A 27,821-nucleotide genomic window follows, 5' to 3' on the forward strand; every position below is an offset into this window, starting at 1 on the left:
TTTTGCCATTGCGACTACCGCATTATGTTATTTTATTGACATCTTTGGTCGGCTCATCCCTTTGATAAGGAAAGTACATTAAGACGAGTTTTACTCAGCTCGTTTATGTAATGAGGTAAGTAGATGTATACGAGCTTCACTCAGCTCCCCCTTTAACAAAGGAAGTAGATTACTACGAGCTTCACTCAGCTCACCCTTTAACAAGGGAAGTAGATTGCTATGAGGTTCACCCAGCTCACCCTTTAACAAGGGAAGTAGATTGCTATAAGCTTCACCCAGCTCACCCTTTAACAAGGGAAGTAGATTATTATGAGCTTCACCCAACTCACCCATTTAACATGAATATCTTAACATATCAAAATGATAATGAATTATTTGAAACAACTGATCCAAGTAGGGAATACTTTATTAAAGCCAAAGTTGATAACAAGGCTATTGAAGACATTCATTCGTAGAGAATGAAGTAATTATTGCAACTAGAAGTATTAGCAAAAATAAATAATAAATTGAGACTAAACTGAAATTGTTTACTGATAATATTTCTTTAGATGCTCAACAATCCATGGGTGAGGCAGTGGTTTTCCCTTTAAGTCCTCTAACCAGTATGTTCCTGGTCGCTGACATCGTGTAACTTTGTAAGGCCCTTCCCATTTGGGACCTAGTTTCCCTATGGTTGAATCCTTAGTTGCCTGAGTAACTTTGCGGAGTACTAAATCTCCTACTAAGAACCTCCTAGGCTTGACCCGAGCATTGTAATACTTGGAAACCTTCTGTTGATAGGTAGCCATCCTAATCTGGGCTAGGTATCTCCTTTCTTCGATCAGGTCCAAGCTTACTTCCAACTCCCTTTCATTCTGCTTGGGCTCGTAGTGCTCTGTCCTAAAGCTTGTTAGGCCAATCTCTACAGGTACTACTGCCTCACTTCCAAACGCTAAAAGAAAAGGGGTTTCCCCTGTGGGAGTCCTTGCAATAGTACGGTAAGCCCACACTACACTCGGCAGCTGCTCAGGCCACAGTCCCTTTGCAGCATCAAGTCGAGTCTTGATCATCTGAAGGATTGTTCTGTTAGTGACTTCGGCCTGTCCATTCGCCTGGGGATGTCCTGGCGATGAGAAATAAATTTGAATCCCGAGCTCGGAACAAAAATTTTTGAAGTCAGAGTTATCGAACTGTTTTGCATTGTCTGTGACAATCACTCTAGGAATCCCAAATCTGCAAACTATTGATTTCCATACGAACTTCTTTATATTGTTCTATGTGATCTTGGCCAGAGGCTTAGCTTCTACCCATTTAGTGAAGTAATCAACCATAACAATGGCATACTTAGTCTGCCCTTTGCCTTTGACGAGAGGGCCAATCAAGTCCATTCCCCATTGAGCAAATGGCCATGGTCCTGACATGGGAGTCATCTCCTCTGACGGTTGTCTCGGGATGTTGGCAAATCGTTGACACTTGTCGCACTTTTTAACGAAGTCAAGTGCATCTTTCTGCATGGTGGGCCAATAGTATCCTTGTCGGATGGCCTTGTTTGCAAGTGACCTACCCCCAGCATGGTTTCCACAAACTCCTAGGTGGATCTCCCTCAAAATGTAGTCAGCTTCCTCGCTAGAAATGCATCGTAAATACGGCATGGAGAAGCTTCTCTTGTAGAGCACCCCTTTGATAAACGTATACCTAGCTGCCCGTATCTTGACCTTTCGAGCTTCTGCTCGGTCTGTTGGTAGCACCCCATCCTTGATATATCTGATGATAGGATCTGCCCATTCCACACTCAATATCGCTTGTTGCACTTCAATTTGTCTCTCCTGAGATATAGATGGTTCATCCAAATATTCCAGTGGTATATTCTTATTGATCTCAGGTTCTAATGCAGTAGCTAGCCGGGCTAAAGCGTCTGCTTTCCCATTCTCTTCTCGTGGTATTTGATGAATTGAGAATCTTTGGAAGTGATTCTTTAATTCCTTCACCTTTTGTAGATAACTCTTCATCTTCTCGTCTCGTGCCTCATATTCCGCTTGAACTTGTCGAGCGACCAGCTGGGAGTCGGTGTACACCTTTAATTGCTCAACCCCTAGGGCATTTGCCACTTTTAATCCTGCTAGCAAGGCTTCGTACTCTGCTTCGTTGTTGGTTGCTTTGAAACCAAACCGAAGTGCGTACTGTATATTTTCTCCCTCTGGGGAGACAAGAACAAGCCCGGCTCCGCTAGCCTGAGCAGTAGATGACCCATCCACGAACAAGTCCCAGACTACTTCTGGGCCCATCTGCTCACTTAAACTTGGTTCTGTCAAAAATTGGGGTTGTTTCTCCTCTTCTGGAGGGGTAAACTCAGCTAAGAAATCAGCCAACACCTGAGCCTTTACTGCTGTTCTTGGCTTATACTGAATGTCGAACTCCCCTAACTCTACTGACCACTTCATTAGTCGACCAGAGCTTTGTGGCTTATGTAGGACCTGTCGAAGGGGTTGATCTGTTAGGACCACTATCGTATGCGCTTGAAAGTATGGTCTCAGTTTCCTGGCGGACACAATTAAAGCAAAGGCCAACTGTTCCATCCTTGGATATCTTTCCTCCGCACCCCTAAGTGCTTTGCTCACGAAGTATACTGGCCTTTGGACCCCTTCTTCTTCTCATATCAGAGCTGAATTGACAGCTGTCGTGGAGACTGCAAGGTATATGTATAGTTCCTCTCCCGGTATGGTTTGAGACAGTAGTGGGGGAGAACTAAGGTATTGCTTTAGTTCTTTGAATGCCTGCTCACATTCTGGGGTCCATTCAAAAGCCTTCCTTAGCACACGAAAGAAAGGTAGACACCTGTCAGTTGACCGAGAGATTAGCCTACTCAAGGCAGCAATCTTCCCTGTTAGTCGTTATAGATCCTTGGTTGATCTTGGCGATCTCATGTCAATGACTGCTCGGATCTTCTCTGGATTGGCCTCAATTCCTCTTCTGCTTACCATATATCCCAAGAACTTTCCTGAGGAAACCCCAAAGGCACACTTGCTGGGGTTGAGTTTCATCTTATGACTCCTAAGTACCTCGAAGGTCTCCTGCAGGTTAGTCAAATGGTCTTCAGCTTTTAAGCTTTTCACCAACATGTCATCAACATATACCTCCATGTTTCTACCAATTTGATGCTTAAACATTGCATTCACTAGCCTCTGGTATGTTGCACCAGCGTTCTTGAGCCCAAACGGCATTACTTTGTAACAGTACAAACCTCTATCAGTGATGAAGGCCGTTTTTTCTCTATCTGAGGTGTATATAGATATCTGGTTGTATCCAGAATATGTATCCATGAAACTTAATAGTTCGTGTCCAGCCGTTCCCTTAATGAGCATATCAATTCTTGGGAGAGGAAAGCTGTCCTTCGGGCAAGCTTTGTTAAGGTCGGTAAAATCCACACATAGCCTCCATTTTCCATTTGCCTTTTTCACTAGGACCACATTTGCCAGCCAGTCGGGGTAGTACACCTCTTGAATAAAATCGGCTTCTAAGAGCTTTTCCACCTCTTCTAATATAGCCTAATTCCATTCTGGAGCAAAAGTCCTCCTCTTTTGTCTGACAGGTTTGAAGTCAGGATTTACATTTAGGCGGTGCTCCATGATAGTGGGGTCTATACCCGGCATGTCTTCATGTACCCATGCAAATACGTCTTGATTCTTCCTGAGGAATTGAGTAAGTTCATCTTTGATACCTGGGGGGAGTAAAGACCCTATACTCACTTTTTTCTTGGGCTCACCAAGGATGACCTCTTCTAGCTCCTCTGTAGGTTCCGCTCTATGAAAGTCTGGTCTATCTTTCCCTTCCAGCCCTTCAATCGTAAATGCCTCTTGCGATTTTATTTTTCTGAGAGACGCGACATAACATTCGCGAGCCATTGTTTGGTCCCCTCTTATCTCTCCCATACCATATTCAGTTGGGAAATGCATCAGGAGATGGTAAGTGGACGTGATTGCTTTCATAGCATTCAATGTCATTCTCCCCAGGATAATATTATATGATGATGGGCAGTCCACCACTACAAAGTCCACCATTACAGTGACCTGCTTTGGATTGGCTCCTGTAGTAACTGGAAGGGTAATTGGCCCCAGTGGATATACTTTGTCGCTTGAAAATCCCACCAGTGGTGACTTCATGGGTCAGAGCTTCTCTCGGCCAATTTTCAATTTCTCGTACGTCCTAAGAAATAGTATGTCAGCCGAGCTACCATTGTCTATTAGTATTCGTCGAACAGTGAAATTAGCAACGACCATAGAAACTACCAGAGGGTGGGGCTGGTGAATTCCCTTGTCATCTTCTTCAGAAAAGGTTATGACCGGCTCCTCAACTCGAGGTAATTTGGTTGGAGGACTTGTCATTCCAACTTCATTTATCTCTGAAAAACTCCGAATTCTCCTAGCATGAGCCTTCCGAGATGAACTCGTCTCACCACCACCAGCGAAGCCACCCGATATAACTTTGATCTCACCTATTGGTTGGTGTTGAGGAGGGCGATCATCTCGGCCCTCTCGGGCTGGGTTGGAGCCTCATTTTCCATTTCTAGTTGTGAATTTGCGTAAATGACCTTTACGAACAAGGTTCTCAATCTGGTTTTTGAGGTCGAAACAATCCTCTGTGTTATGTCCATGGTCCCGGTGAAACCTACAGTATTTATCTTAAGACCTCTTTGTTGGATCAGCTTTTAGCTTTGGTGGCCATTTCAATGATGTGTCATCTTAAATCTGCAGAAAGACTTGCTCTACAGATGTATTTAGGAGGGTATAGTTATTATACCTGCCTGGGCTCGCTGGGCGGCGAAACGATCTGTCAGCCTGGTTGTTTGAGAATTTCTTGTACTTCAATTCCCTTTCCTCCCTAGTGCTAGGTGCTGGCCTCTTCTTATCCGACCTCTTATCTTCACCATCTTTGTTTTTTCGTGCATTCATAGCATCGTCAGCGTTCATGTGCTTCCGCGCTCTAACCATCAACTCTATCATGCTTGTAGGGGCTTCCTTTGATAAGGAAAATAGGAACTTAGAAGTCTGTAGTCCTCCCATAAAGGCTGTGAGGGCAACCTTGTCGTCCACCTCTTCAACTTGCAGCATTTCAGTGTTAAAACGACTTATGTAATCACAAAGGGACTCTCCCTTCTGCTGTTTCACATTAAGTAAATGTGTTGCTGGTCTCCTATGCTTCTGCCCAGCGATGAAGTGTCTTATGAATTGTTTGCTCAACTCTTCAAAGTTTTCAATGAAGCCTGGCTTTAATTTATTGAACCAGAGACGAGCCCAACCCTTGAGTGTGGTAGGGAAAGCCCTGCACATAATCTCATCCGGTACGGCTTGCAAATACATAAGAGCTTTGTAGGTTTCCAAATGGTCGAGAGGGTCCCGCGTCCCATCGAAGCTCTCAAGAGTTGGCATCTTGAATTTGCTAGGTAGAGGACAACTCATAACAGCTAGGCTAAAAGCTAGGTTAGTCTTTTGTACCATATCGTTCACTGCAGCCTGGCCCTTCCCTTTCATCGCTTGCATGACATCGTCAACCTTGGCTTTCAGATCCTGCAACTCTAGATCGAACTGAGTGGCGTCCTCAGTCTTGTCTCCAACATAACTAGAAGTATCTCCACGGAGCCTGGTGGTATTCCGTTCAGGGGACCGATGGTGATGGCTCCTCTGTTGACCCCCTATTTGACTAAGCTCAACATCGTTGTTAACCCTACGGGAGTCATCGTTGGGTACTTCACTGTTTCTCTCCTCGTTAGGGGCGGCTAAGTGTTGCAGAATAATCGCATTTTGCTGGACTAACTGGTTCACCAGTTGTTCCAACGCTGCGACGCGTTCCTGATCATTTGGGACTACGGGGGGTTGCCCCATTGAAGTTCCTGCATCAGAAGCCTGCAACCTTTCGCCCTCGCCAGCAGCCAGACCAGATCGCAATAGAACCATGCTTTGTTTAGAGAACAAAAATAAGTTCCCACAGACGGCGCCAACTGTTGAAGATGGATTATGCGCAACCCGGATCTGATCTGACTTCCTAAATAAAGAGAAGAAAAAGTGATCCTACAAACACCGGCGTGTTACCGGTGGAGTAGGCTCCGACGAACAAGTCAATGTGAATGATAATCTCTCTGGAGAAATCGAGATATTGAGTTAGGGTTTTTTGCCTCCCTCCAAACGTCGATTAGCCCCCCTATTTATAGGACTTGGGTCAGGATGTTATGTAGCGTCCACGTCGTCCTTAATCCTTATCGTAATCTGTTGGCCTAATCCTTATCGTATTCTGCAATTCTTATCGTAATCTGTAACCCTTATCTTAGTCGTAGTCCTTATCTTAGTCTGTAGAGCCTATCTCAATCTTATGAGATAGCGCGTTACTTTAACGATCTTCTCCTATCCACGGATAATTAAATTATAATCATCAGATAGTGACCCTTTTGGGATATTACATCAAAATCTAAAATTTTGTAACCCATTACATTATTTATATGAAGAAAATAGAGAGCCGTTTTTTGAGTTCGAGATGACAATGGTTTGGATGAGAGTGTCTAATGCACATGGTATTTGCAAATTTTGGGTAATTTTGCGCATAATTATGTATCTTAAATTTTATAATCAAAATTAGAATTTGTTTTCTTTTTTTACTAAGTAGGAAATAGAGAGCGTTTTCTGACTTCCAAATGACCTCTAATAGTTCGGATGAGAGTCTATCATGGACGTGGAATTTTTGAATTTTGGATATTTTTTATTTTTGTTTTCGCAATATTATATATTCTAAATTTTAGTATCAAAATTGGAATTTTTTTTCTTTCTCCATTAAATTTTCAGGTGATCACATAATTACATTATGATGATATTTTTAATGGGAGGCATTGTCATAACATTTTATATTTTTGTTACTTTTTTTATTACTTTATATTTTTATATTTTATATTTTTGTTACTTTATATTTTTATATTTTTGTTACATTAACATTATGATGATATTTTTAATGGGAGGCATTGTCATAACATTTTATATTTTTAATAATAATATTTTATATTTTATAAAAATATTTTTGTTTTTATATTTTTATTACTTTTAAAGTTATTTTATGGTGTATGTGAATCCTGTTAGTAGAAACTTTATAGACATTTTATGAATTATTATTATTAATTGTATATATATTCTATTTTAGTGTCATGTTGTACTATTTATTTGCAATTTAAAAAACTTTTGTGTCATTATAGACTCTTACCTCAATCTAACTAATTTATGACCTCAATCTAACTAATTTATGGTGTTTTATGATAGGTTTTTTTCTCATCTTGATATAATTTAAAAAACTTTTCTGTCATTATAGACTCTTACCTCAATCTAACTAATTTATAGTGTTTTATGATAGTTTTTATTTCATCTTGATATAATAATAATTACGCTTCGTCGTGTATCCTTCCCCATTTGGCCAATTCTACCCAAAAAAAAACATTAATGTTGGATTCAAACTCTACTTCTAAAATTAAATATAGAGTTAACTTATGTATTTTTATACTTACTGATGGGCCACTCAGATCTCACATCTCTATGTGTATTTCTTTTCTATTTGGTCAATTATCTATCGAACTCCAACGTTATCTGCATGATTACATCGTCAAATCCTAAGTTGCAAAATACATTATTTTTTTTTACGAACATGGTAACATAACATTTATTTAATTAATTTTGACGTTTAAAAAAATCATTACAATCATTATATATATATTTTAATATTTTTCTTTCGTGATTTTATGTATATCAAAATAAAAAATAATTGAAGTAAATTATTTAGGTATTATTTACAAAATAGTTGATGTATAATTTAGACTTCTCAACTCTCTTTATATTCATATAACTCATCAACTCTCCTTCTATTCCTCACAGAACTAAAAAGTAAAAAATAAAAAAAAAATAAAAAAAAAGAATTAAAAAAATAACAATAAAACTTCTTGCCTAACATAATTTTATCTTATATTTTTATTATAATTTTTTACTTTACAACAGTCATACAAACACTCACATGCAACGCATGTGCTTTTTGCTAGTATAATAATAATAATAATAAAGTGAAACAAGATAATAAATAGCAAAGGAGGGTTTTTTTTCTAATAAAAATTTTGTCGAACCCGCCAAGGAAAAAAGATGTGGATCTCTTCTAAATTTTGAAAATTTTGTTGGACAAATGAGTTAAATAATAAGGAGTATTTTTAAATTTTGATTTTTGTGAATTTTTTATGAATTCAATCAGGGCACTTTTATAATTATCTATATATATATATATATATATATATATAATACAAGTAACATAAAATTCAATAGCAAAGATGAAGTCTTTAATAATTTTGTTGAAATTCTTGTTGGGCAAATGAGTTAAAAAAATGAGGGATCTTTTTTACTTTTGCAAGTTTTTCTTAAGATCTTTTATGAATCTCAATGGAGGTACTTCTATAATTATCAGAACTTATGTGTAAACCATATAAATATAAAAAAAAATCCCACTGACTAATTTGGTGTCAAAATGTGTTCAATCAAGTTGTAATTTTGTGTTTACTTTGAGTCTTGATGTTGGAAGCGGAACTACGTACATATACAGAAAAAACTTCGATTCGATAAGAACATCATTTTATTACAGGTATATGAGTGAGGATACATTACACGGTTATAGTTTGGTCGGACAACTTTGAATTTAAGGTATTTATGTTTAATATAACAAATTGGACAAGTCCGAACGGTCCAACTTCCTTCCATCGATAGCACTTGGCCAGAGAGGTTGTTTGAAAAGTAGAATTGCAAACTGCCAAAGTCTGACCGGTTACACTTCACATATTTTAAAAGGAAACTTACAATTTTTGTCTAATTTAACTTTTCTTTTTTATTAAAACCTGGAGAAAAATCCTTATATGACTTTGACTAATTTCTCAAGTTAGGTTAGGACTATCTAATGCCTATATTTACTCTATTTTTTTTTTTTCTCATAATTCATTATGACTTTTGATATTAAAAACTAATGCAATTTGAGTGAACTTTTTTACAGTATTTTTCAGAAAATCAATTTGATTATTCTACATATTTTTAGAGCACATTCTATACACATGAGTGATCTTAGGATGGTGTTCTTTGTCTGGTCGGAGTTCAAGCTTATCGAAGATCTAGTTGATTCCGTTTAAAAGCATGATTTTTCTTCTTTCATTTACAAATCATTGAAATGAGGTTTCAATCGTACTACAAAAGGAACCAATCATTCGAGTGTTCGTATTTCTACCAGCATATTTCTACCATCAACTTATCTACAAGAATTGAGGAATAAGCCTGAAGTCGAGAGCGCTTGGACGAGGAATCGCAAAGCCAATTGCATTTAGCAACTGGTTCTTGATATAGTGGAAAGGGTGCGAGTTCGAGTCGAAGTCTGTTGTACTTTGCTTTGAGATAATGCATTGTTTTGATCAAGACTACGAAAGTCTCCGTAGTTTTCTCCCGATTTGAATTTCCACACTAACACCCTATTGTCATCTCAAACTTTACTTTATTTATTTTGCTTTGTAGGTTATTTAGTTTTATTTTGGTAAAATTAAAATAAGCAAAAATCGAATAAAGGTTTGATGTTGTGCAAAGAGAAAGCATGGAGATCATCTCACATGAAATGACACTTCATGTGAGATGATCTCCTTTTTGGGAAATAGACTTTTAAAATTAAGTGGAAGCATGTTTAATCCCACGGATGTGTTTATGTGTAGATCAGTATGTGTTCGATAAAAAAAAAAAAAGAAAAAAAAAAAAAAGATGATACATACATGTACACATACAAGAGTAGATGAATGCTCACCAAAGTGATTTTAGAAAATCACCCAATAAATTCGCTAGAATTATAAATCTTTAATTTGAACCCCCGAAACTTTAATCCAATCCTTTAGTGGTGGAACTTCAAGATCCAAGCTTCCATTAGTAGAATTGTCTTTGAGAATCACCAATATGACCTCTTCAATGAATTCTCCTCAAATCATTTGTAGTGGTGATAGATATAGACAAATGTAAGTAGATGAATGTTTTGAAAATGTTAAAATGGTAAATTCATAATTCAAATAAGTCAAAGGGAAATAAGGTATTTTTACCTTAATTTGGGGGTGTCATTGTTCAATTTACCAAACTATTAGGGAAGTGTCATTGTTAAAAAAGTGCATGAGTTATAACTACCCATTTTTAACACAAACCTGGAAGGGTGTGAATGCAATTTACCCTATACTAATAAGCACCATTTGCCATATGTATATCAATGGAGCCACGTGTCTTCTTTTCCCTTATTTAAGAATGAGAAATTATTCGATGATCTAGGCCATTTGACGTTTGGAGAACTCATTAAATAGAAATTAGTGTTGAAATTTCCTTGTGAGAAATTATTAAACAGTCCAAAACAATCTGACACTTGGTAAACTAATTCAATATAAATTAATGTTAAGAATTTTTTGTAATATACTAATACACTCTTGTTGGTTCATTTTTTCAAACACATGATTAAACCGGTCCAATAAATGTTAATTGTCCTATAGATGCCTCAATAGTCCAGTGAGTTAGTGTCTCCGATGAACTTTGGAGTATAGATTTTAACTCTTTATATCTAATAATCTAATTTCTAACGCATCTTTCCTTGAAATAAAATAAAAAATAAAAAACCTTCAATGATCCCAATTCATCTAATAAATTATTTATTCGTAATATATTAATGCACTAATGTTTGACTATATTCTTTATTGAATTGATCCACTAAGGACTATCTAATAAATATTTTAATACTGTCTTTCAAAAAAAAAAAAATTTCAAGATAAGAATGTTTAAATTAAAAATTAAAAGTGTCAAGATTCAAAATCAAATTTCTAATGACAGTGAAAAACAACCAACCACGGAGCTACGAAGGGATTGGTTGTCTCTTAAAATATAGGTGTTAAGTTTATGGCCTTACGCACATCGCTAATCAAGGCTATAATCTTTGTCTTGATTATCGTCTTTTTCTTGCCACATGTCACATCCTTGAACTTCCCATGATGACCACGTACCTTATTTTACTCTTTCCATGTGCCTCATGAAACTCGCCCACCACTTTTGGGTGTCAAAACCACATCCATGTTTTAATTTTTTTTTTTTTTTTTTTAAATTATCACGTTTTTCATTTACAAATTAATTTTTGTATCCAATGCTAAATACAAATGATTTTTACTTATTAATTTAAACACCATTAATTGAACATATGTTTACAATCTGTAAACTCCAATACAAATGATTTGTATTTAGCATTGTTCTTCCTTATCTTATCTGGACCAATGATGTATCTTACTTTTTGAGCAAAAAAAGACTCTTGCAACTGAATGTTCTAGTTTTTAGTGTAGCGTCGACCCGATTGTTAGACGTTCTCAGTTCTGACTGTATCCTTCCTCTTCTTAAATGATATGGTGTTTTGTTTGGTGTCAAAAAAAAAAAAATACAAATGATTTTTACTTATGAATTTAAATCTCTATTATTTAAAAGTGCATTATTTTTTTATTACCAAACCAATTGAAAGATAATTTTTTAAAAAATAAAATCATTTTAAATATTCAACAACAATACCTACCAGGGTGTTTCTACACATATATAAATGCAAAAGTTTGACGAGTAAGGACTACAGTTGTTGGCGACTGGTAATCAAAGAAGATAACGTGGAAGGCATCAACAGGACTTAAACAAACCTACTCAATTAACTATTATTATTGTAATACAAAATTATTCATCAAAGTATTGTTAATGTTACTCTCTTTTTGGCTATTAATTTAAATAATACTACTAGGGAACCTGTGGATGTTTGGAGGTGTCTATCTCCACGAGTAATTTATTAGTTGCCAACTTTGATTAATTAGTGATCACATGTTCCGAAATCAATGTAGTCCCTCAAACTAAGATAATAAATGTGTTCAATGTACTTGAAAAGCATTTTTGTTGATTTTACAAGTAAAAGACCAATGCAATGTTCGCTTTCATAAAATATATCTAAAATGCACGACGTTTGACGTTTTTGTAGTTGAGTGATATTTACTCTTTTTTAAAAATAGAAAATGGAAGGTTCAAAATTTTATAATTTTGATATTTTTTGAACAATGATACTTATCTACACTTCTTAAATTTTTCAAATTGAACAATCACACCACAATCACATTTAAAGTAATATAAAATGTCTAAATTGCTCCTCAATAAAATATTATATTTTGAACCAAAATATCTGGTCAAGTAAATGACCAAAATACCATTTAGTCAATATACATTTTAATCTCTTGCATTATCCCTTTTATCTCTTTCCCTCTCCACCAAAGACGGTACCGCTACCGCCACCAAATGATAAAAACAAAATTAAAAATTTTAATATATATAATCAATTTGTGTATGTATGTGTATATATATATATATATATATATCACCATCTCCTTATATTATATATATATATATATATATAGAGAGAGAGAGAGAGAGAGAGAGAGAGGGAAGAGGAGGCCGGTCTGTGGCATTGGCGGTGACCTGGGCACCAAATTGGGTACCAATAGTCCCATACGAGTTTGCTGGATTTCAAAAGGTTAATTGAGTTTGTTATCAACTGGTGATATAATAAGCCAGTTCGTAACAAAAAAATTTCTTTTTTTTTTTTTTATTATATATATATTTCTTTTTTGTAAATATCATAAAATTAAATGTTAGCAGATCAACATTGTAAAATAATTAAACTAGTGTTAAAAAAAATTAAAAACTAAAAAATAATAAAATAATAAAAGAAGAAGAAAGTGAAGCCCTTAAGAAGCTTTCATTAGTTTTAATAATTTTATCAAACATGAGGAGACCACTGTATAGATTGGTCAAATAATGATGGGGATGTCAAGTGGTGCTGATTGCTTTTATTTGTTTTTTTATATTTATTTTTGAATATCTATCTTGGTTATAGAAGTGATTTAATGATTTAAATGGGTTAATTTAGAGTAATTTAATGATTCAAATGGGTTAATTCAGAAATCAAATGACAAGTACATATTTTTATAATAATTGAATATCTTTGTTCAGTTTATAGGCAAGATAGTAAAATAAACACTACAATAAAATTAAAAAAGAATCTATATAAAATATTAACAAACTTAAAAGAGAAATAAAATAAAATTTAGGGTTAAGTGCAAAAAAACCCTCTTAAATTATTGTCTTTTTGCAAATAATCCCCTGGACTAAAAATCGCCCCCTGAACTATTAATTTGTTGCAATTAAGGACAAATTCATCGCAAAAGACTATTTTTACCCCTTCTCATTAAAATTTTCATTTTTTAGTAAATTATTTTTATTATCTTTTCTCTTATGTAAATATTAATTATACTATTTACCTTAATTTTATTTTTAGTATTAATTTATCATAAAAATGAAAAAAGATAGATAAATAGATTTGTAACTACCATTTTCTAAATTAATTAACTTATTATTAAAATTTTATTATTTATAATAAAATATATTATAACCAATTTAAACATTTTTATCGTAAAAATTTCATTTTTTTATACAATATATTGATGAAAGAATAATAAAATACTTTTGGAAAAATTACCTTCTTTGCATGTAATATATTCATTAAAAATTAAAATAATAATAATAATAATAAATATTTTTAAAATTATTCTAAATTTTTTTATTTAAAAAATTAATTAAAAAAATTAAAGGTAAATTTATGAAAATTTAATGAAAAATATCTTATCAAATTAGTATGCATTTTTCATAATTTATTTAGACAAGAAAAATATATTAAATGTAATTCAATAAGAAGGGTATTATGATCACTTAATGAAATATAGTAATATAATCTTTGGGGTATATTGTAATAAAATGAGATAATTTAAAAAAATTTATACACAAAATATAATTTAAAAAAATTATTTACAAATTCAAACATAATTCAAAATTTTTTTTTACACTTTCCCCTATAATTTATTCAAGAACAATTGAGGAACGCCTTATGATTAAACCATCAAGCACACGGAACACGTCTCATATGCATAGAGTAACTATGAGAAAAAATAAAGGTTAAAGTGGTTTCCACGATGGTCGGTGAACGTCACATGTAATTAATTTTTTTTTTTTCCAAAAGCTAAAGCAACATCTACTCATTCCGTACAAACGATTAGAGATGATCAATTCTCACTGTTGATTACAAATGAACACATCATTGCATGTGTCCAAAAAAAACGTGAATCCATCAACAACAATTTTATAAAGAAAAGAAAAAAGTTTTATAATTCCTTTTCTTTTTTTTTCTTTCACTGGTTTGACCATTTAGTAAGTGGGGGACAGGAGGGTTCGACCTAACTCTAGTGTTTAAAAACATGATATCATTATTGGGTACTATGTATATGTGTGTGTATATATATATATATATATATAATTACACCGGTGTCCTTTCGATCATTTATCTTTCTTTTTTTAAGACATGTCGTTTCTGATGGTTGCAAAATTTTGCATCAATAATAATATATAAGTTAAAATGTAAAAACAAGAAAATTCCATGAACTACATAAACCCCCTAAACTTTTAATTGGTTGCATTCAAGGACAATTCGGCAACTGATTTGCCCGAAAAAATTAAAAGACACATGTACCCCTGTTTAAACTGACATAGCCGATGGAATATTGACAACAAAGCCATATAAAAAAAAATCAGAAATATGTATAAATTTTTTTTTTTTTTTATTTTATTTTATAAAAAAGGAACAAAAGCAAATAGTTCCAATTAAGGATGGTAACGGGAACGATTTTGAGCGGGTGTACCCTCTTCCGTTCCCGTAACTATTTAGAAATTTTCGCCTTGTTCTAGCCCAAAATTGTCTAAACGGAGCCTTTCCATCCCATCCGTGCTCCCGTTTTAACTTTTTTTACTCTCGCCAGTACGCCCTGCCCGTTTAGATCAAGAATTTCTCCTCTTTTTAAATTTATTTTCTAAGAATATAATTATATAACTATTGAAGAAATTCATGAAACTAATAAACAATAAATAATTTAACATAAAATTCAAGGATATTAATGTTCTTAGTTCGTAGGGCTCTGCTAGTTTACAAAACAACTAGAAAAGTGAGTGAATCTTACATATAATTTTTAGAATTAACTATATATACTAATAAAATAAAAATAATTTAGTTATTTACATACCAAAATGGGGTGAGACGGGTGAGGTGACCTCCTTCGAATCCCACAAGTTTTTACTATAAAAAATTATTGCCACCCAAATAAGCTAAACGGATGGTGAAGCGAATACCCATTCTCACGGGATAAATTGCCATCCCTAGTCCTAATGTTATTCTTTGCGGTGCGTCAAACTTTAACTCTCTCTCCCTCCACAAGATTGTCTCTTTAAGTTTGCACAGAGGCAGACACAGAGGAGGGCTTGGGTGGGCTTGACCCCTCCCCCCAAAAATTTTTTTTTTTTTAGTATAATATGTTCAGCCAATTTTGTTTTAAAAAATATTTTAATAATAATATTAGCTCCCCTTTTAAACCCATTAAAAAAAAATTTACTTATAAAATTATGTTATTAAATTCATGTTCAATATTAGTCTACATTGACAATTTCTGGATTAACCGAGTTTGCAACAATATCTTTTAGTTATAATCTCTCTCTAAATCGATCTATTGCTAGGTTTGAACAGAAGTAGTGTTTCTTCTCCGGCAAGGCCAGTATTTTCTAAGATTTGGGGTTTTCTTTTTTTTTTTTTTTTTTTTTTTTTTTTCTTCGATAGAGAGAGAGAGAGATGTGTCATGTGACATGAGGATATGCAGTTCCTCGATTTTGCATTTTAGATCAAATGGCTTTAGAAGAGAAAACCCGCCGGAGAGAACAGTTAATAGCAGCCCCGGCCAAAAGTGTGTGTGTATATATATAGCACAACAGACCCAAATAAGATATAAGGGTCCATTCCGGTAAGATGTATTTTATTTTATTTTATCACAAGGCATGCCTTGTGAAGAAGAAGATGAATAGTGTATAATGGTGTGTTTTGAGTGTAACAGTATATGCTGGTGTGTTTGGGTGTGAGAGTGGTTTAAAGTGCTGTTTGGATGTAATGGTCACAGTAGGGGTAATTGAGTCTTTTTATACTTTCAAGGGTATTATAGTTAATAAATCAAATATTGTGGGTTTGGTGTGGTCACAAGATCATTTTAAACGGGATTTCTGTGACAAAAATGTATAATTAATAAATTTATTTATTTATTTATTTTTGTAATTTAGAGGATTTGTTGTAATTGGCTTGGAAATTTATATATATATATTTTATAACACGGATATCGACTCTATGATACACGTACTTAGTAAAAGAATCACTTAATTATTGATCATTACAAGAATGATTTAAAACTAGAAAAAGACAAAAGAAAGCCGAGAATGAGGAAAACAATGGTACTGTTGAAGTCATCACTGACTCTCATGACTTTTCTTTTTTGACGCCCCATTTTGAGGACTTTTCTCTCTTGACGTTCCATGTTGATCAAATTTCAAAGTTAATTTTACTTGCCATAAAGTAAAAACAAATCAATTGACAATGACAGTTAATTGTTGTTTAGTTTTCATTAATCTAGAAAGAGAGATGGCGTAACAATGAAAGCAAACGTTTTGTAAACGAAACCCTTTTTCAATTCAAGTGTAATTTAATAATTCAATCTAACACTTGTACATAAATATTTAATACAACTTTAAGGGACAATAATTTTATTTGTATGAATACTTAATTTTTAAATTTATCGAACAACACAGGTATATAAATAAATATAAAAATATTATATATTTTTCATACGAAATAGACTATTTTCTTTTACGCATATGGCAAACCCTGATACTTGACCAATGATTTCATTCTTAAATAATATATATTAGGTATAAAAATTTAAGTGTGTGTGTATATATATATATATATATATATATATATATATATTCATCTTATTGATATTTAATTTTATTTCATTTTTGATAAATTAATTTTTAATTGTTTGATCAGGTGAATGTGGGAAAATAAATTATTAACATAATATGTAAATCACTTTTATGTTTTAGAAAATGTTATTATTACTACAAAATAAAATATTATTGTATATATACACACACGACACAACATCTCATACATGGACAATCTGAGAGTCTATGATACACATTAGGATATAAGTAGAATTTTTTTAAAAAGAAAAATTAACTTTATTATTATTTATTATTATTAGCATTAAAGAAATAAAATTTATATACTTGGGACAGAGAGAGCCGTTAATGAAATTGGGGTATTTTATGTAGAATTGAGGGAGATATGATTGAGGGGCAGTTTGGAAAGTTTAAAAGGGTAGTTGGTATTAAAGAGCATTTTATACTGTAAGGGAGAAATTTGAACACTGGTGTAATGTCATACATAATCCCTCTTCTCATATTAGTTGTTCACTTTTGATATTATAAAAGGGAACGAACAGTGAATGCACTGTCCCTTTTGAAAATTATGAAGTTATTTTTTTAAATTTAAAAATGTGTATGTTACCAAGTTGAGAATTTTTGAAAACTAAAAAGCTAATTATGAAAAAATACTATTTTTTTTTGTTTGACTTGTCAAATTAGACAATTAATTTAGAACATCCTAAAAAAAATACTATTTTTTTTGTTTGACTTGTCAAATTAGACAACTAATTTAGAACATCCTAAAAAAGGAATAGTGGAGTAGTATTTAAATATTATCAAAATGTTCATAATTATTTTCTCTTTTTCCTTTTCCCTCTCCCTATTTTTACACTATTGTTTTTTATTTAACAAATAATAAAGATCAAAATTTTTTTTCTCTTTTTTTCTTCTATATTTTATTTGTCTTTGATTTTCCCTCCTTAATATTCTAATCATTGTTTGCCTCTCTCTTTCAAGATTAACTTTTCTTAAAAAAATTAATAAATAAATAAAACTTAGACAGATTGGATTAATGGATCTTTTCGAGTGAGATTTGATTCGAATTCAACCTGCTTACATATCCTACCCCTAAGACTGTAAAAAAAAACCTAAGACCAAGTCGTCTGCATGATTTTCAAGGCACCTAAAATTTACTAAAATATCCTTATTAGTTTTTTTTCTTCCTAATACCTCATTCGTTAGAAATACAAAATATCCATTCTATTAAATTTTCTAAAATTGAAGATTCAAAATAACATTGAGCTTGAGTGGGAGCGGGAGTGAATTTGAGAGTCAGAGCGTGAGAGCGGCATAATTAGGCACAATTAAGTAATAAACAATAAAAAGCGAGAGTTCTTCTAAATTGTGGAAGCAACACCTATTAAAAAAGATTGTGTGGCTTAATTTGCGACTCTAATTTTTTGTTTTTTTTTTTTTAATTTTTTCTCGTTGAATGAAGCCTTCGTTATATTTAGGGCTAGGTTAATCCAAATATTACAAGACTTAAAATTGCCTAAGAGCAAAACCGTCGCATCATGCTTTTTTGATGTCAAGTGCAACGTTTTTGGTCATTTATTTAACAGTTATGCAACAAAGAGGTTTTATTGCAGCAATCTCAAAATGAATAAACCGTTTTTTGCGAACAAAAATAAATAAATAAATAAATAAAATCAGAGGAAGCATGTCATCAAAACTGACCGGACTGTTGAGAGAAGTTTTTTTTTTTTTTTTTTTTTTTTTTTTTTTGCCATTTGCTGGTATGTATGTGTGTGTGTATATATATATATTGATATACACCACTCATTCGTCTCAAATTAAATATATATATTTTTTAAATTTAACTTTTTAAAAAAATGAGTTATAATTTTTTTTTATAATATTAATAATAAATAAATTATTAAATATGTTCATAGTGAATTTAGACGATGAGATGATTAACTTTTTAAAAGTTTAATATAAAGGATAAATTAATAATGTTACACAAAAAAAAAAAAAAAAAAAAAAAAAACTGATAAACATTTAATTTGAGACTTGGGTATATATATATATATATATACGTACGTGCACGGAAAGGTGATTATGAACCAGGCTTGAGGAGGAGTGAGGTCCATGTGCGCTGGTCCATGTGGGCTGTATGGTCATAGTAAGCTTTTGGTTGGTCTCATCAAAAAAAAAAAAAAAAAAAAAAACCACACAGACATACAAAGCAGCTCTGAAAATTTGAAAAGGATAAAGAAGAATTTCTGAAAAGCTGTTTAAAATCTTAAAGTGGCTTTCAATCCAAAAAAAAAAGAAGAAAACACAAGGACGTATGTATGTCACACTTGGATTGTCAAAATAAATTTTCGAAAAAAAAATGGCACACTTGGATTGGATTGGATAGTTTGCTGAGATTTTGAAAATAGAGAGGTTTTGGATATTGTACCCAAAATAAATAGAAAATACAAATGTGGACTACATAACTTTTACTGAACTCTTTCATCTGTGTCTGTTTAACCTCTTGAGTAGATTTGGAGTTGGTCATTGGTGGGTCGTCCTCATTGTGGTCTACAAATCCAGATTCATCTTCAAAATCGGGTCTCTATTATTAATGGGTACTTGGGTAGTCTAGTCTTTGGAGTTTCTTGTAGATTACAAGTTTCTGTTGCTTTCGTGGTTTGTTCATGGTGGTTCTTTAATGGGTTATTAATATATAATTGTTTTTAGAGAGATAGAGTGAGAGAATTAGTGAGAGAAAGAGAGGAAGATGGCAGAGAAACCTGAAGTTCTGGAGGCTGTTTTGAAGGAGGCAGTGGATTTGGTAATGGATCTGAGAGCTGATGTTTTCTTTTTGTTGGTTTTGTGTGTGAACTTGTTTGATTTGTTTCATTTTGGTTGATGGATTTTGTGTTCTGTGAGTGCAGGAAAACATACCTGTTGAAGAAGTTTTTGAGAATTTGAGATGTAGCAGAGAGGGCCTCACTAGTGAGGCTGCTGAACAGAGATTAGAGCTTTTTGGCCACAACAAGCTTGAGGAGAAGAGGGTAATGTTTTTTTTTTTTTCCTCTTTTACATTTCCAATCTTCTGCCTCGTTTGAAATGTAATTCTGATGTTAACAATTTTGCCTTATCCAACAGTTCATCTTCTGTAATGATGACCCTCTCTCTCTCTCTCTCTCTCTCTCTCACACACACACACACACACACACACACAGAGTTCCAGTCCCTCTGAACTAAAATTGTGATCTTAGCCCTATTGTCCCTACAAAATTTCATCTTTTGGGTCTGTTACAGGAGGGTAAAATCTTGAAGTTTTTGATGTTTATGTGGAGCTCTTTGTAATGGGTTATGGAAGTGTAATTCTGATCTTAATCCTTTTGTCTCCAAAACATTTCATCTGTTGGGTGTTTTTCAGGAGAGCAAATTCTTGAAGTTTTTGGGGTTTATGTGGAACCCTCTGTCATGGGTTATGGAAGCTGCTGCTATCATGGCGATTGCCCTTGCCAATGGAGGAGTAAGAATTTTTCTTGTAGATTCATACAGCAATTGTCTTTAGAGAGAATTTCGTTTCTTGGTAATTTATTGCATTATTTAAGTACTAATTTTTTATCTAATTTTGCAGGGAAAGCCTCCTGATTGGCAAGATTTTGTGGGTATCATTACCTTGCTTGTGATTAACTCAACAATTAGTTTCATTGAGGAGAACAATGCTGGCAATGCAGCGGCTGCTCTCATGGCTCGCCTCGCTCCAAAAGCCAAGGTGTTAAATATAATTAAGTCATCCCATATCATTTGTTTGCCTATATTATGGATTTTGATGATTTAATGAAGGAGTGGGAAATTGAATAAATAGTTCTGTTTAATTTTCTAGCATACATGCCTGAGGATTTAAGTTGGTTTTTTTTAAAATTTTATTTTTATGAAGGTTCTTCGAGATGGAAGGTGGAGTGAGGAAGATGCTGCTATTTTAGTGCCTGGGGACGTAATTAGTGTAAAACTCGGAGATATAATTCCTGCAGATGCTCGGCTTCTTGAAGGTGATCCGTTGAAAATTGACCAGGTGGGTTGCTTTAACCTTTGCTCTGCAAGCTATATTTTCTTTACTTGGTGGAAGGTATTTTCACATTAGATTGTTCAAGTTTTGACTATGTTACTGAAATTGTGTCTTGTTTGGGCTTTTGCAGTCTGCTCTCACGGGCGAGTCCCTTCCTGTTACAAAAGGCCCTGGAGATGGTGTTTACTCTGGTTCTACTTGCAAACAGGGAGAGATTGAAGCTGTGGTCATTGCCACCGGGGTTCACACCTTCTTTGGAAAGGCTGCTCATCTTGTTGATTCTACTAACCAAGTGGGCCACTTTCAAAAGGCAAGGGAGTAAAATTGTGTAGCATTTTCTCTGGAATTGCTATGTTATTTTCAGTCCCAGTTTTTATTTGACTTTGTTATTGTCTTGATTGTTTTAGGTCTTGACCGCAATTGGAAATTTTTGCATTTGTTCTATTGCCGTGGGGATGATAATAGAGCTTATTGTGATGTACCCCATTCAAGACCGAAAATATCGCCCCGGGATTGACAATCTTCTTGTGCTTCTAATTGGAGGAATTCCAATTGCCATGCCCACAGTGCTATCAGTGACAATGGCTATTGGTTCTCATCGCTTAGCTCAGCAGGTTGGCTAGGTTGACTTGGTGTTTCCACTGACTATGGTTTGAGGTTTTCTGAATATATGATGTCACATTTGAACAATGACTTCAGGGAGCTATTACAAAGAGAATGACAGCAATAGAAGAGATGGCAGGAATGGATGTTCTTTGCAGTGACAAGACTGGAACTCTGACATTGAACAAGCTTACTGTTGACAAGAACCTTATTGAGGTTAGCAAGGCTGTGCCACTCTTTGCTGATTATATCAATATATGTGCATCTGTTTCTGTTAATGATTACAACTCTAATTCTGTGTGCCTGAATATATCTTCTCAGGTTTTTACCAAAGGAATAGATGCCGACACTGTTGTTCTGATGGCGGCTCGAGCCTCCCGTGTAGAAAACCAGGATGCTATAGATGCTGCCATAGTTGGGATGCTGGCTGATCCAAAGGAGGTAATTGATATTACAGAATTATTTTATCTTTGACATCTAATTGGTGTTAATGCTTCCGCTGCTGCTTCCTTTGGTAATTATCACTTTTGACAGGCACGTGCTGGCGTTCGAGAGGTGCATTTCCTTCCCTTCAATCCTACCGATAAGCGAACAGCGTTGACTTATTTTGACAGCGAAGGCAAAATGCATAGGGTTAGCAAAGGTGCACCTGAACAGGTATCATTCTCACAAGCTTATGTAATTGGCTTCATCTTTTGTTTGAATTATTTATCTAATTCCTGCTCCTTCAATATGGCTTTTAGATTCTAAATCTTGCACGCAATAAGTCAGAAATAGAGCACAGGGTTCATTCTGTGATTGATAAGTTTGCAGAGCGAGGTTTGCGATCACTTGCTGTAGCATACCAGGTAACTAAATTACTGTTCCACTTCCACTCATTCATGATCCCCTAATTCATCATATAAGTTGTATAACGAAAATATATTTCAATTTACTCTTTTTTTTTTTCAATTTTAATACAGGAAGTCCCAGATGGAAGGAAAGAGAGTTCTGGAGGCCCATGGCAGTTCATTGGTCTCATGCCTCTCTTTGACCCGCCCAGGCATGACAGTGCGGAGACAATTCGAAGGGCTTTAAATCTAGGAGTAAATGTTAAAATGATTACAGGTGCACTATGTTTTGTGTTCTTAAGTTTTATTTTTTACTTTCAGGCATATTTTAGTAAAACTAGGATCCTCCTTATGTATAACTTAGACCTGCACTAAAATTTAGAGAACTAAGTAAACTGATTTTTTTTTTTTTTCTTCTTGTGATTATAATATGTGCTCTATGTTATTTGTTCTCTTCAGAAATTTATTGGTTGGGGTATCGGAAACTTGGACATGTATGATGGATGTGTTACTATAGTTAAAACGACTATGGGGAAACAAATGAATTCTTACCATAGGCTTATATCAAGAATCAACATTAAGCCCGTATCTTTTTGCCTTACTTATGGATGAACTGGAAAATTCAGGATGAAATTTCATGGTGTGTGTTATTTACTGAGGATATTTTTTAATTGATGAAACTGGAGAATTAAGTGCTAAAATTGGGAGCTTGGAGGAGAGCTCTAAAATTAAAAGGGTTTAAGATAACTTAAGTAAATATATGAGTCTAACTTTAGTAAATCTAGAAATACATAAAGGATGTAGTGAAGATTAAGGATCAAGGGGTACAAAAACAATGAACATCAGTTATTTAGGCTCAATTATTCATAATGAAGGAGAAATTGGAGATAATGTTAATCATAAAACCAAAACAGGATAGATTAATGGCCTTAGATAGGGAGGAATGGAAAAATGGTTAGCCAACCCCAAGAAGTTGGCTAAAAGGCTTTGTTGAATTGAGGTATTGGGAACTTGATGCTCCTTCTTTTGAGAAAACTTGGTCGCAATGACCTTGAAAAAAGTATCAAGAGGGATGGACGTCGTTACACGGATTTATGACTAATAATGAAATATTTTCCTCCCTTTTAAGCAAAGAGAACATGAATACCTTAATTTAGTGGATAAAATTTGTAATGTTATAGTTTGGATTATTGTAAATTTTCCCTTGTGTATTGTATTATACAATATTTGTGCCAGTTTTTTCTTGTCTCTCTTCAGAATTAGTTCTACGAGCTTTCAGTTCTCAGATTTATGTCTGGATGTCTGAACATTGAAAATCCTATCAGGGGATCAACTTGCAATAGGAAAGGAAACTGGGCGCCGCCTGGGAATGGGAACCAACATGTATCCTTCATCTGCTTTGCTGGGTCAGAACAAGGACGAGTCTATTGCTGCTTTACCAATTGATGAGCTCATAGAGAAAGCAGATGGTTTTGCTGGTGTTTTCCCTGGTATGTTATTCTTATGTTTGATTATATTCTCTTTCCTTGGAATTGACATATGCCTGAGATTCAATCTTTGCACCAAATTGCGTTCTTTCCATTGCTTGTTGGTTAAATTGATTGACCTATCATGGTTGTTGGTTCAGAGCACAAATACGAGATAGTAAAGCGCTTGCAAGCAAGGAAACATATCTGTGGAATGACTGGTGATGGAGTTAATGATGCTCCTGCTCTGAAGAAGGCTGACATTGGGATTGCTGTTGCTGATGCAACTGATGCAGCTCGTAGTGCTTCTGACATTGTCCTTACTGAACCTGGCCTTAGTGTTATCATTAGTGCTGTTTTGACAAGTCGAGCTATATTTCAGAGGATGAAAAATTACACTGTAAGCATGGGTGCCGATGATAATGCAGTATTAAATTTGACTATTTTCACTTCAGTCTCAGCAAATTATATTTTATTGAGCTTTTAATTTTCAGAATAACTATATTACTATTATGTGTGAGGTTATGCGCCCTTATTGTTGGTATTCTTGAATTTCATCAGATGATTCACTCACTTGTTCTCCTTTTTGCCAGATTTATGCTGTTTCTATTACAATTCGTATTGTGGTAAGTTCTATTGTGGTTGCTTTGGGAGATTTTGTTATGTAGGTGGTGTGTTGTGCTGCTAATTTTTGTACATTTTATTCATGTCTCACTAGTATTCAATGGCTTGGAGTGCATTTTCTTATAAACTCTTTTACCATGTTCTGCGTGTTTTAACAGCTTGGTTTCATGCTGCTGGCCCTGATATGGAAGTTTGATTTTCCACCATTTATGGTGCTTATCATTGCAATCCTAAATGATGGTTTGTTCTTCCTTCTCTGACATAGAACATCTCTCTCTCAGATGCACAGACATACTGAATCCCAGTATATATATCTGATTTCTTACACTTAAGAAATGATTATGTGATAACTGAAGCACTGAAAGCAGACACACTGAATCGCATTTTCCTATTTTTCTCACTATGCATGTTCATTAATTTCATTGGCATTATTAAAATTCCATCCACTATTATATTGCCCTACTGAGATCATTTATGAGTTTACTTGACTTGACAAAGTTTATTATAACTTCAGAGATTGAGTAGACTCAATGATCAGATAATCACTATTTTATTTCCTCTAGTTGTTTTATGTTGAATTCTGGGATGACTTAGTAGGTGTTTTCTTGGCATATCTCTACCACCTTTGACATGTCAGGTACCATCATGACTATATCAAAGGATAGGGTGAAACCATCTCCGCTACCTGACAGCTGGAAGCTGGCTGAAATTTTCACAACTGGCATCGTTCTTGGTAGTTACTTGGCAATGATGACAGTCATATTTTTTTGGGCGGCATACAAAACAAACTTTTTCCCTGTAAGCATGCCTGTATTCATTATAGTTGGTAATGAAGATTTGCATTAAAGATGCGTCTTTGAGTATAAACCTTTTGAAATTGTATTGTATTTTAAAAGTTTAGTTTTAGTTGTCGATTTGGTTCTAAGGACTTCTCATGTGTTTTCTTCTTCTTTTTGAAATTGTATTATTCTATTTTGAAAAAAATTGTTTTAGTGGTCGATTTGGTTCTAATGAAATCTGTCGTGTCTTATTATTATTGTTATTATTATTTGACATTGAAGAAGAACATGCAATACCTGGTTTTCATGATACTATATAGCAAAATCTATGCAGCTGGTCGTACCTGCAATTATCTTCTGCTTGTGTTTGTCTGTTATCAAGAAATTTTTTTTGCTTATCAGATCCACATGCATTCACTTGTTTTATGTGTTTAGTGTTAGTGATGAGTTAATTTTTAGTTGATCCATTCTCCTGGTAATTTTCCAGCGGGTATTTGGAGTGCCAACTCTGGAGAAAACAGCTCACGACGACTTCAGAAAGCTTGCTTCAGCTGTATATCTTCAAGTGAGCACCATCAGTCAGGCTCTCATATTTGTTACACGATCTCGAAGTTGGTCCTTCGTTGAGCGTCCTGGGTTGTTGCTTGTGGTGGCTTTTGTGGTTGCTCAATTGGTGAGTCATTTCTGATCTACTGCAAGTTCCTTTCAAGTACTATAGATAAAACATTAATCTTTCTACCTTTTATTTTTTATTTTTAGCTGCATAATCTTTATTTTCAAGTGTTCAGATTGCTACTTTGATTGCGGTTTATGCAAACTGGAGCTTTGCTGCAATTGAAGGAATTGGATGGGGCTGGGCTGGTGTGATTTGGCTTTTCAATATCATCTTCTACTTCCCGCTTGATTTTATAAAGTTCTTTATTCGCTATGCTCTTAGTGGGAGGGCATGGGATCTTGTTCTCGAGCAAAGGGTATGAATGACACTGATTGGATGGCCTGGGAATTGTGGATGGCATTTTATTTCTCAAACACCAAAAAGAACTCTTATTTTACTCAACTTTCCCCCCTTCTAATAAATTATTCGTTTGCAGATTGCCTTCACTAGGCAAAAGGATTTTGGGAAGGAACAACGAGAACTTAAGTGGGCACATGCTCAAAGAACTCTTCATGGGCTGGACGTACCCGACCCCAAAATGTTTAGTGACAAAACTAACTTCACTGAGCTTAATCAGATGGCTGAGGAAGCCAAAAGGAGAGCTGAAATAGCAAGGTGTGCACTAATCTTTAGCAAAGAGTTGATTCAATTACTAAATCAGATTTTCCATGCCTTAATCGCGATATTACTCAATTATAACTCAATGATGACCTAGAGTCATATTCAGCATAGGAATAAAAAAATGTTCAATGGGTGTAGTTCCTTTTTGCTCTATTGGTGAGGCCTTGGCTTTGTTCTGTCTACTCAGCCAAATTTAATTAGATTGTGTTATTGTTGTCACTAGAGGTTTTGATTCTTCCCAACTTTGTTTAGGCCACCTCTAGTATAGTATTACTACTACATGCATTTTGCATTCGTGGTGTTTGGTTATGGCCCCTTTGGGTTTTGTTGGCATATAAACTAGAAATCTATTTTCATGATACATTTTGTTTGCATGGCTTGCTGCAGGTTGAGAGAACTAACCACACTGAAAGGTCACGTAGAATCGGTGGTAAGATTGAAGGGTCTCGATATAGAAACAATTCAGCAATCATACACAGTCTGAGGAGATGATATATTCTAGAGATGTAATTCACTGGTGCCGAGACTAAAGACATATAAATCAGCATGTAGTTGTGAGTTACCCTTGAAATAGCCATTTCAATTTGTGCAACTGTGCTTTCCATTTTCAGATCTCAGGATGCCTGCATCAGTTCTTATTTGTTTATGTTTTTTTTTTTGTTTTTGTTTTTTTGGTCATGTCTTCCTTCACATGTTTCTGCAATACCCTAACTGGGAGGCAAGTACTGATAATGTTTATACAAGAAATGTTTTGGTCCTTTTGTTCTTTGATCTTTTCTACTTGTTGACTTTTGCAAGTTGAGTTAATGAATTATGCAGCTGAAAGTGTTTGAGAAGCGCAATCTGAAAAATGAGATTTCCCCAATGCCTTGGTAAAGACATCTCCTAATTGATCTTTGGATCTCACATAAGTAGTAACTATCCTTTTACTCATCACCAAGTCTCTCACAATATGACAATCTACTTCGATATGTTTAGTTCTCTCATGAAACACCAGATTGCTAGGAATGTACATAGCAGCCTGATTATTGCAAATCATTCTCATAGGCATGTTGTTTGAAAAACCCAATTCTTGTAAAAGAGATTTCACCCACATCATTTCGTAAGTTGTATGCGCCATCGCTCTATATATTCTACCTCTGCACTCGATCTTGTCACAGCATTTTGCTTATTACTTTTCCATGTTACCAAATTACCTCCCGCAAGCGTGCAATACCCAGATGTAGACCTCCTATCCATTTGGCTTACAGCCCAGTTAGCATCTGTG

The 27,821-nt window shown here is 34.4% G+C and overlaps 3 protein-coding genes across 3 annotated transcripts; 1 reads left to right on the forward strand and 2 right to left on the reverse strand.

Annotated features, from left to right (window-relative positions):
- Positions 1-1,253: 1,253 nt before the first annotated feature.
- LOC132280896 (uncharacterized) lies at positions 1,254-2,555 on the reverse strand. Its single transcript, XM_059782653.1, has one exon. The coding sequence runs from the start codon at positions 2,553-2,555 to the stop codon at positions 1,254-1,256; it is 1,302 nt and encodes a 433-aa protein (XP_059638636.1).
- A 1,587-nt stretch (positions 2,556-4,142) lies between these two features.
- Positions 4,143-5,930, reverse strand: LOC132280897 (uncharacterized). The gene is made up of 2 exons (XM_059782655.1): positions 4,781-5,930; positions 4,143-4,516 (listed from the first exon to the last, which is right to left on the reverse strand). Exons 1-2 carry the CDS (start codon positions 5,928-5,930, stop codon positions 4,143-4,145), a joined length of 1,524 nt encoding a protein of 507 aa, XP_059638638.1.
- A 13,193-nt stretch (positions 5,931-19,123) lies between these two features.
- On the forward strand, positions 19,124-27,312 carry LOC132285582 (plasma membrane ATPase 1). Its single transcript, XM_059787773.1, has 21 exons — positions 19,124-19,743; positions 19,847-19,966; positions 20,338-20,436; positions 20,545-20,682; positions 20,848-20,982; positions 21,107-21,286; positions 21,384-21,590; positions 21,676-21,795; positions 21,901-22,020; positions 22,114-22,236; positions 22,323-22,427; positions 22,542-22,686; positions 23,735-23,899; positions 24,037-24,275; positions 24,469-24,501; positions 24,658-24,739; positions 25,137-25,297; positions 25,766-25,951; positions 26,067-26,249; positions 26,370-26,548; positions 26,942-27,312. The coding sequence occupies exons 1-21, from the start codon at positions 19,690-19,692 to the stop codon at positions 27,036-27,038; spliced, it is 2,871 nt and encodes a 956-aa protein (XP_059643756.1). The 5' UTR covers positions 19,124-19,689; the 3' UTR covers positions 27,039-27,312.
- Positions 27,313-27,821: the final 509 nt, after the last annotated feature.

This window comes from Cornus florida, unplaced genomic scaffold (assembly GCF_030987335.1).
Source record: "Cornus florida cultivar Cherokee Brave unplaced genomic scaffold, ASM3098733v1 CherokeeBrave_3.0.0_Hap2_Chr11, whole genome shotgun sequence".
NCBI classification, from domain to species: domain Eukaryota; kingdom Viridiplantae; phylum Streptophyta; class Magnoliopsida; order Cornales; family Cornaceae; genus Cornus; species Cornus florida.

Excerpts from the sequence above, each read along its gene's own strand:
- LOC132280896 (XM_059782653.1), bottom strand. The coding sequence starts at position 2,555 with ATGGAACAGTTGGCCTTTGCTTTAATTGTGTCCGCCAGGAAACTGAGA.
- LOC132280897 (XM_059782655.1), bottom strand. The coding sequence starts at position 5,930 with ATGGTTCTATTGCGATCTGGTCTGGCTGCTGGCGAGGGCGAAAGGTTG. Across the intron at positions 4,517-4,780 it reads TCGCCGCCCAGCGAGCCCAG|CCCGAGAGGGCCGAGATGAT; the intron begins GCAGGTATAATA and ends GCTCCAACCCAG.
- LOC132285582 (XM_059787773.1), top strand. The coding sequence starts at position 19,690 with ATGGCAGAGAAACCTGAAGTTCTGGAGGCTGTTTTGAAGGAGGCAGTG. Across the intron at positions 20,983-21,106 it reads ATCCGTTGAAAATTGACCAG|TCTGCTCTCACGGGCGAGTC; the intron begins GTGGGTTGCTTT and ends GGGCTTTTGCAG. Across the intron at positions 24,276-24,468 it reads AGAGGATGAAAAATTACACT|ATTTATGCTGTTTCTATTAC; the intron begins GTAAGCATGGGT and ends CCTTTTTGCCAG.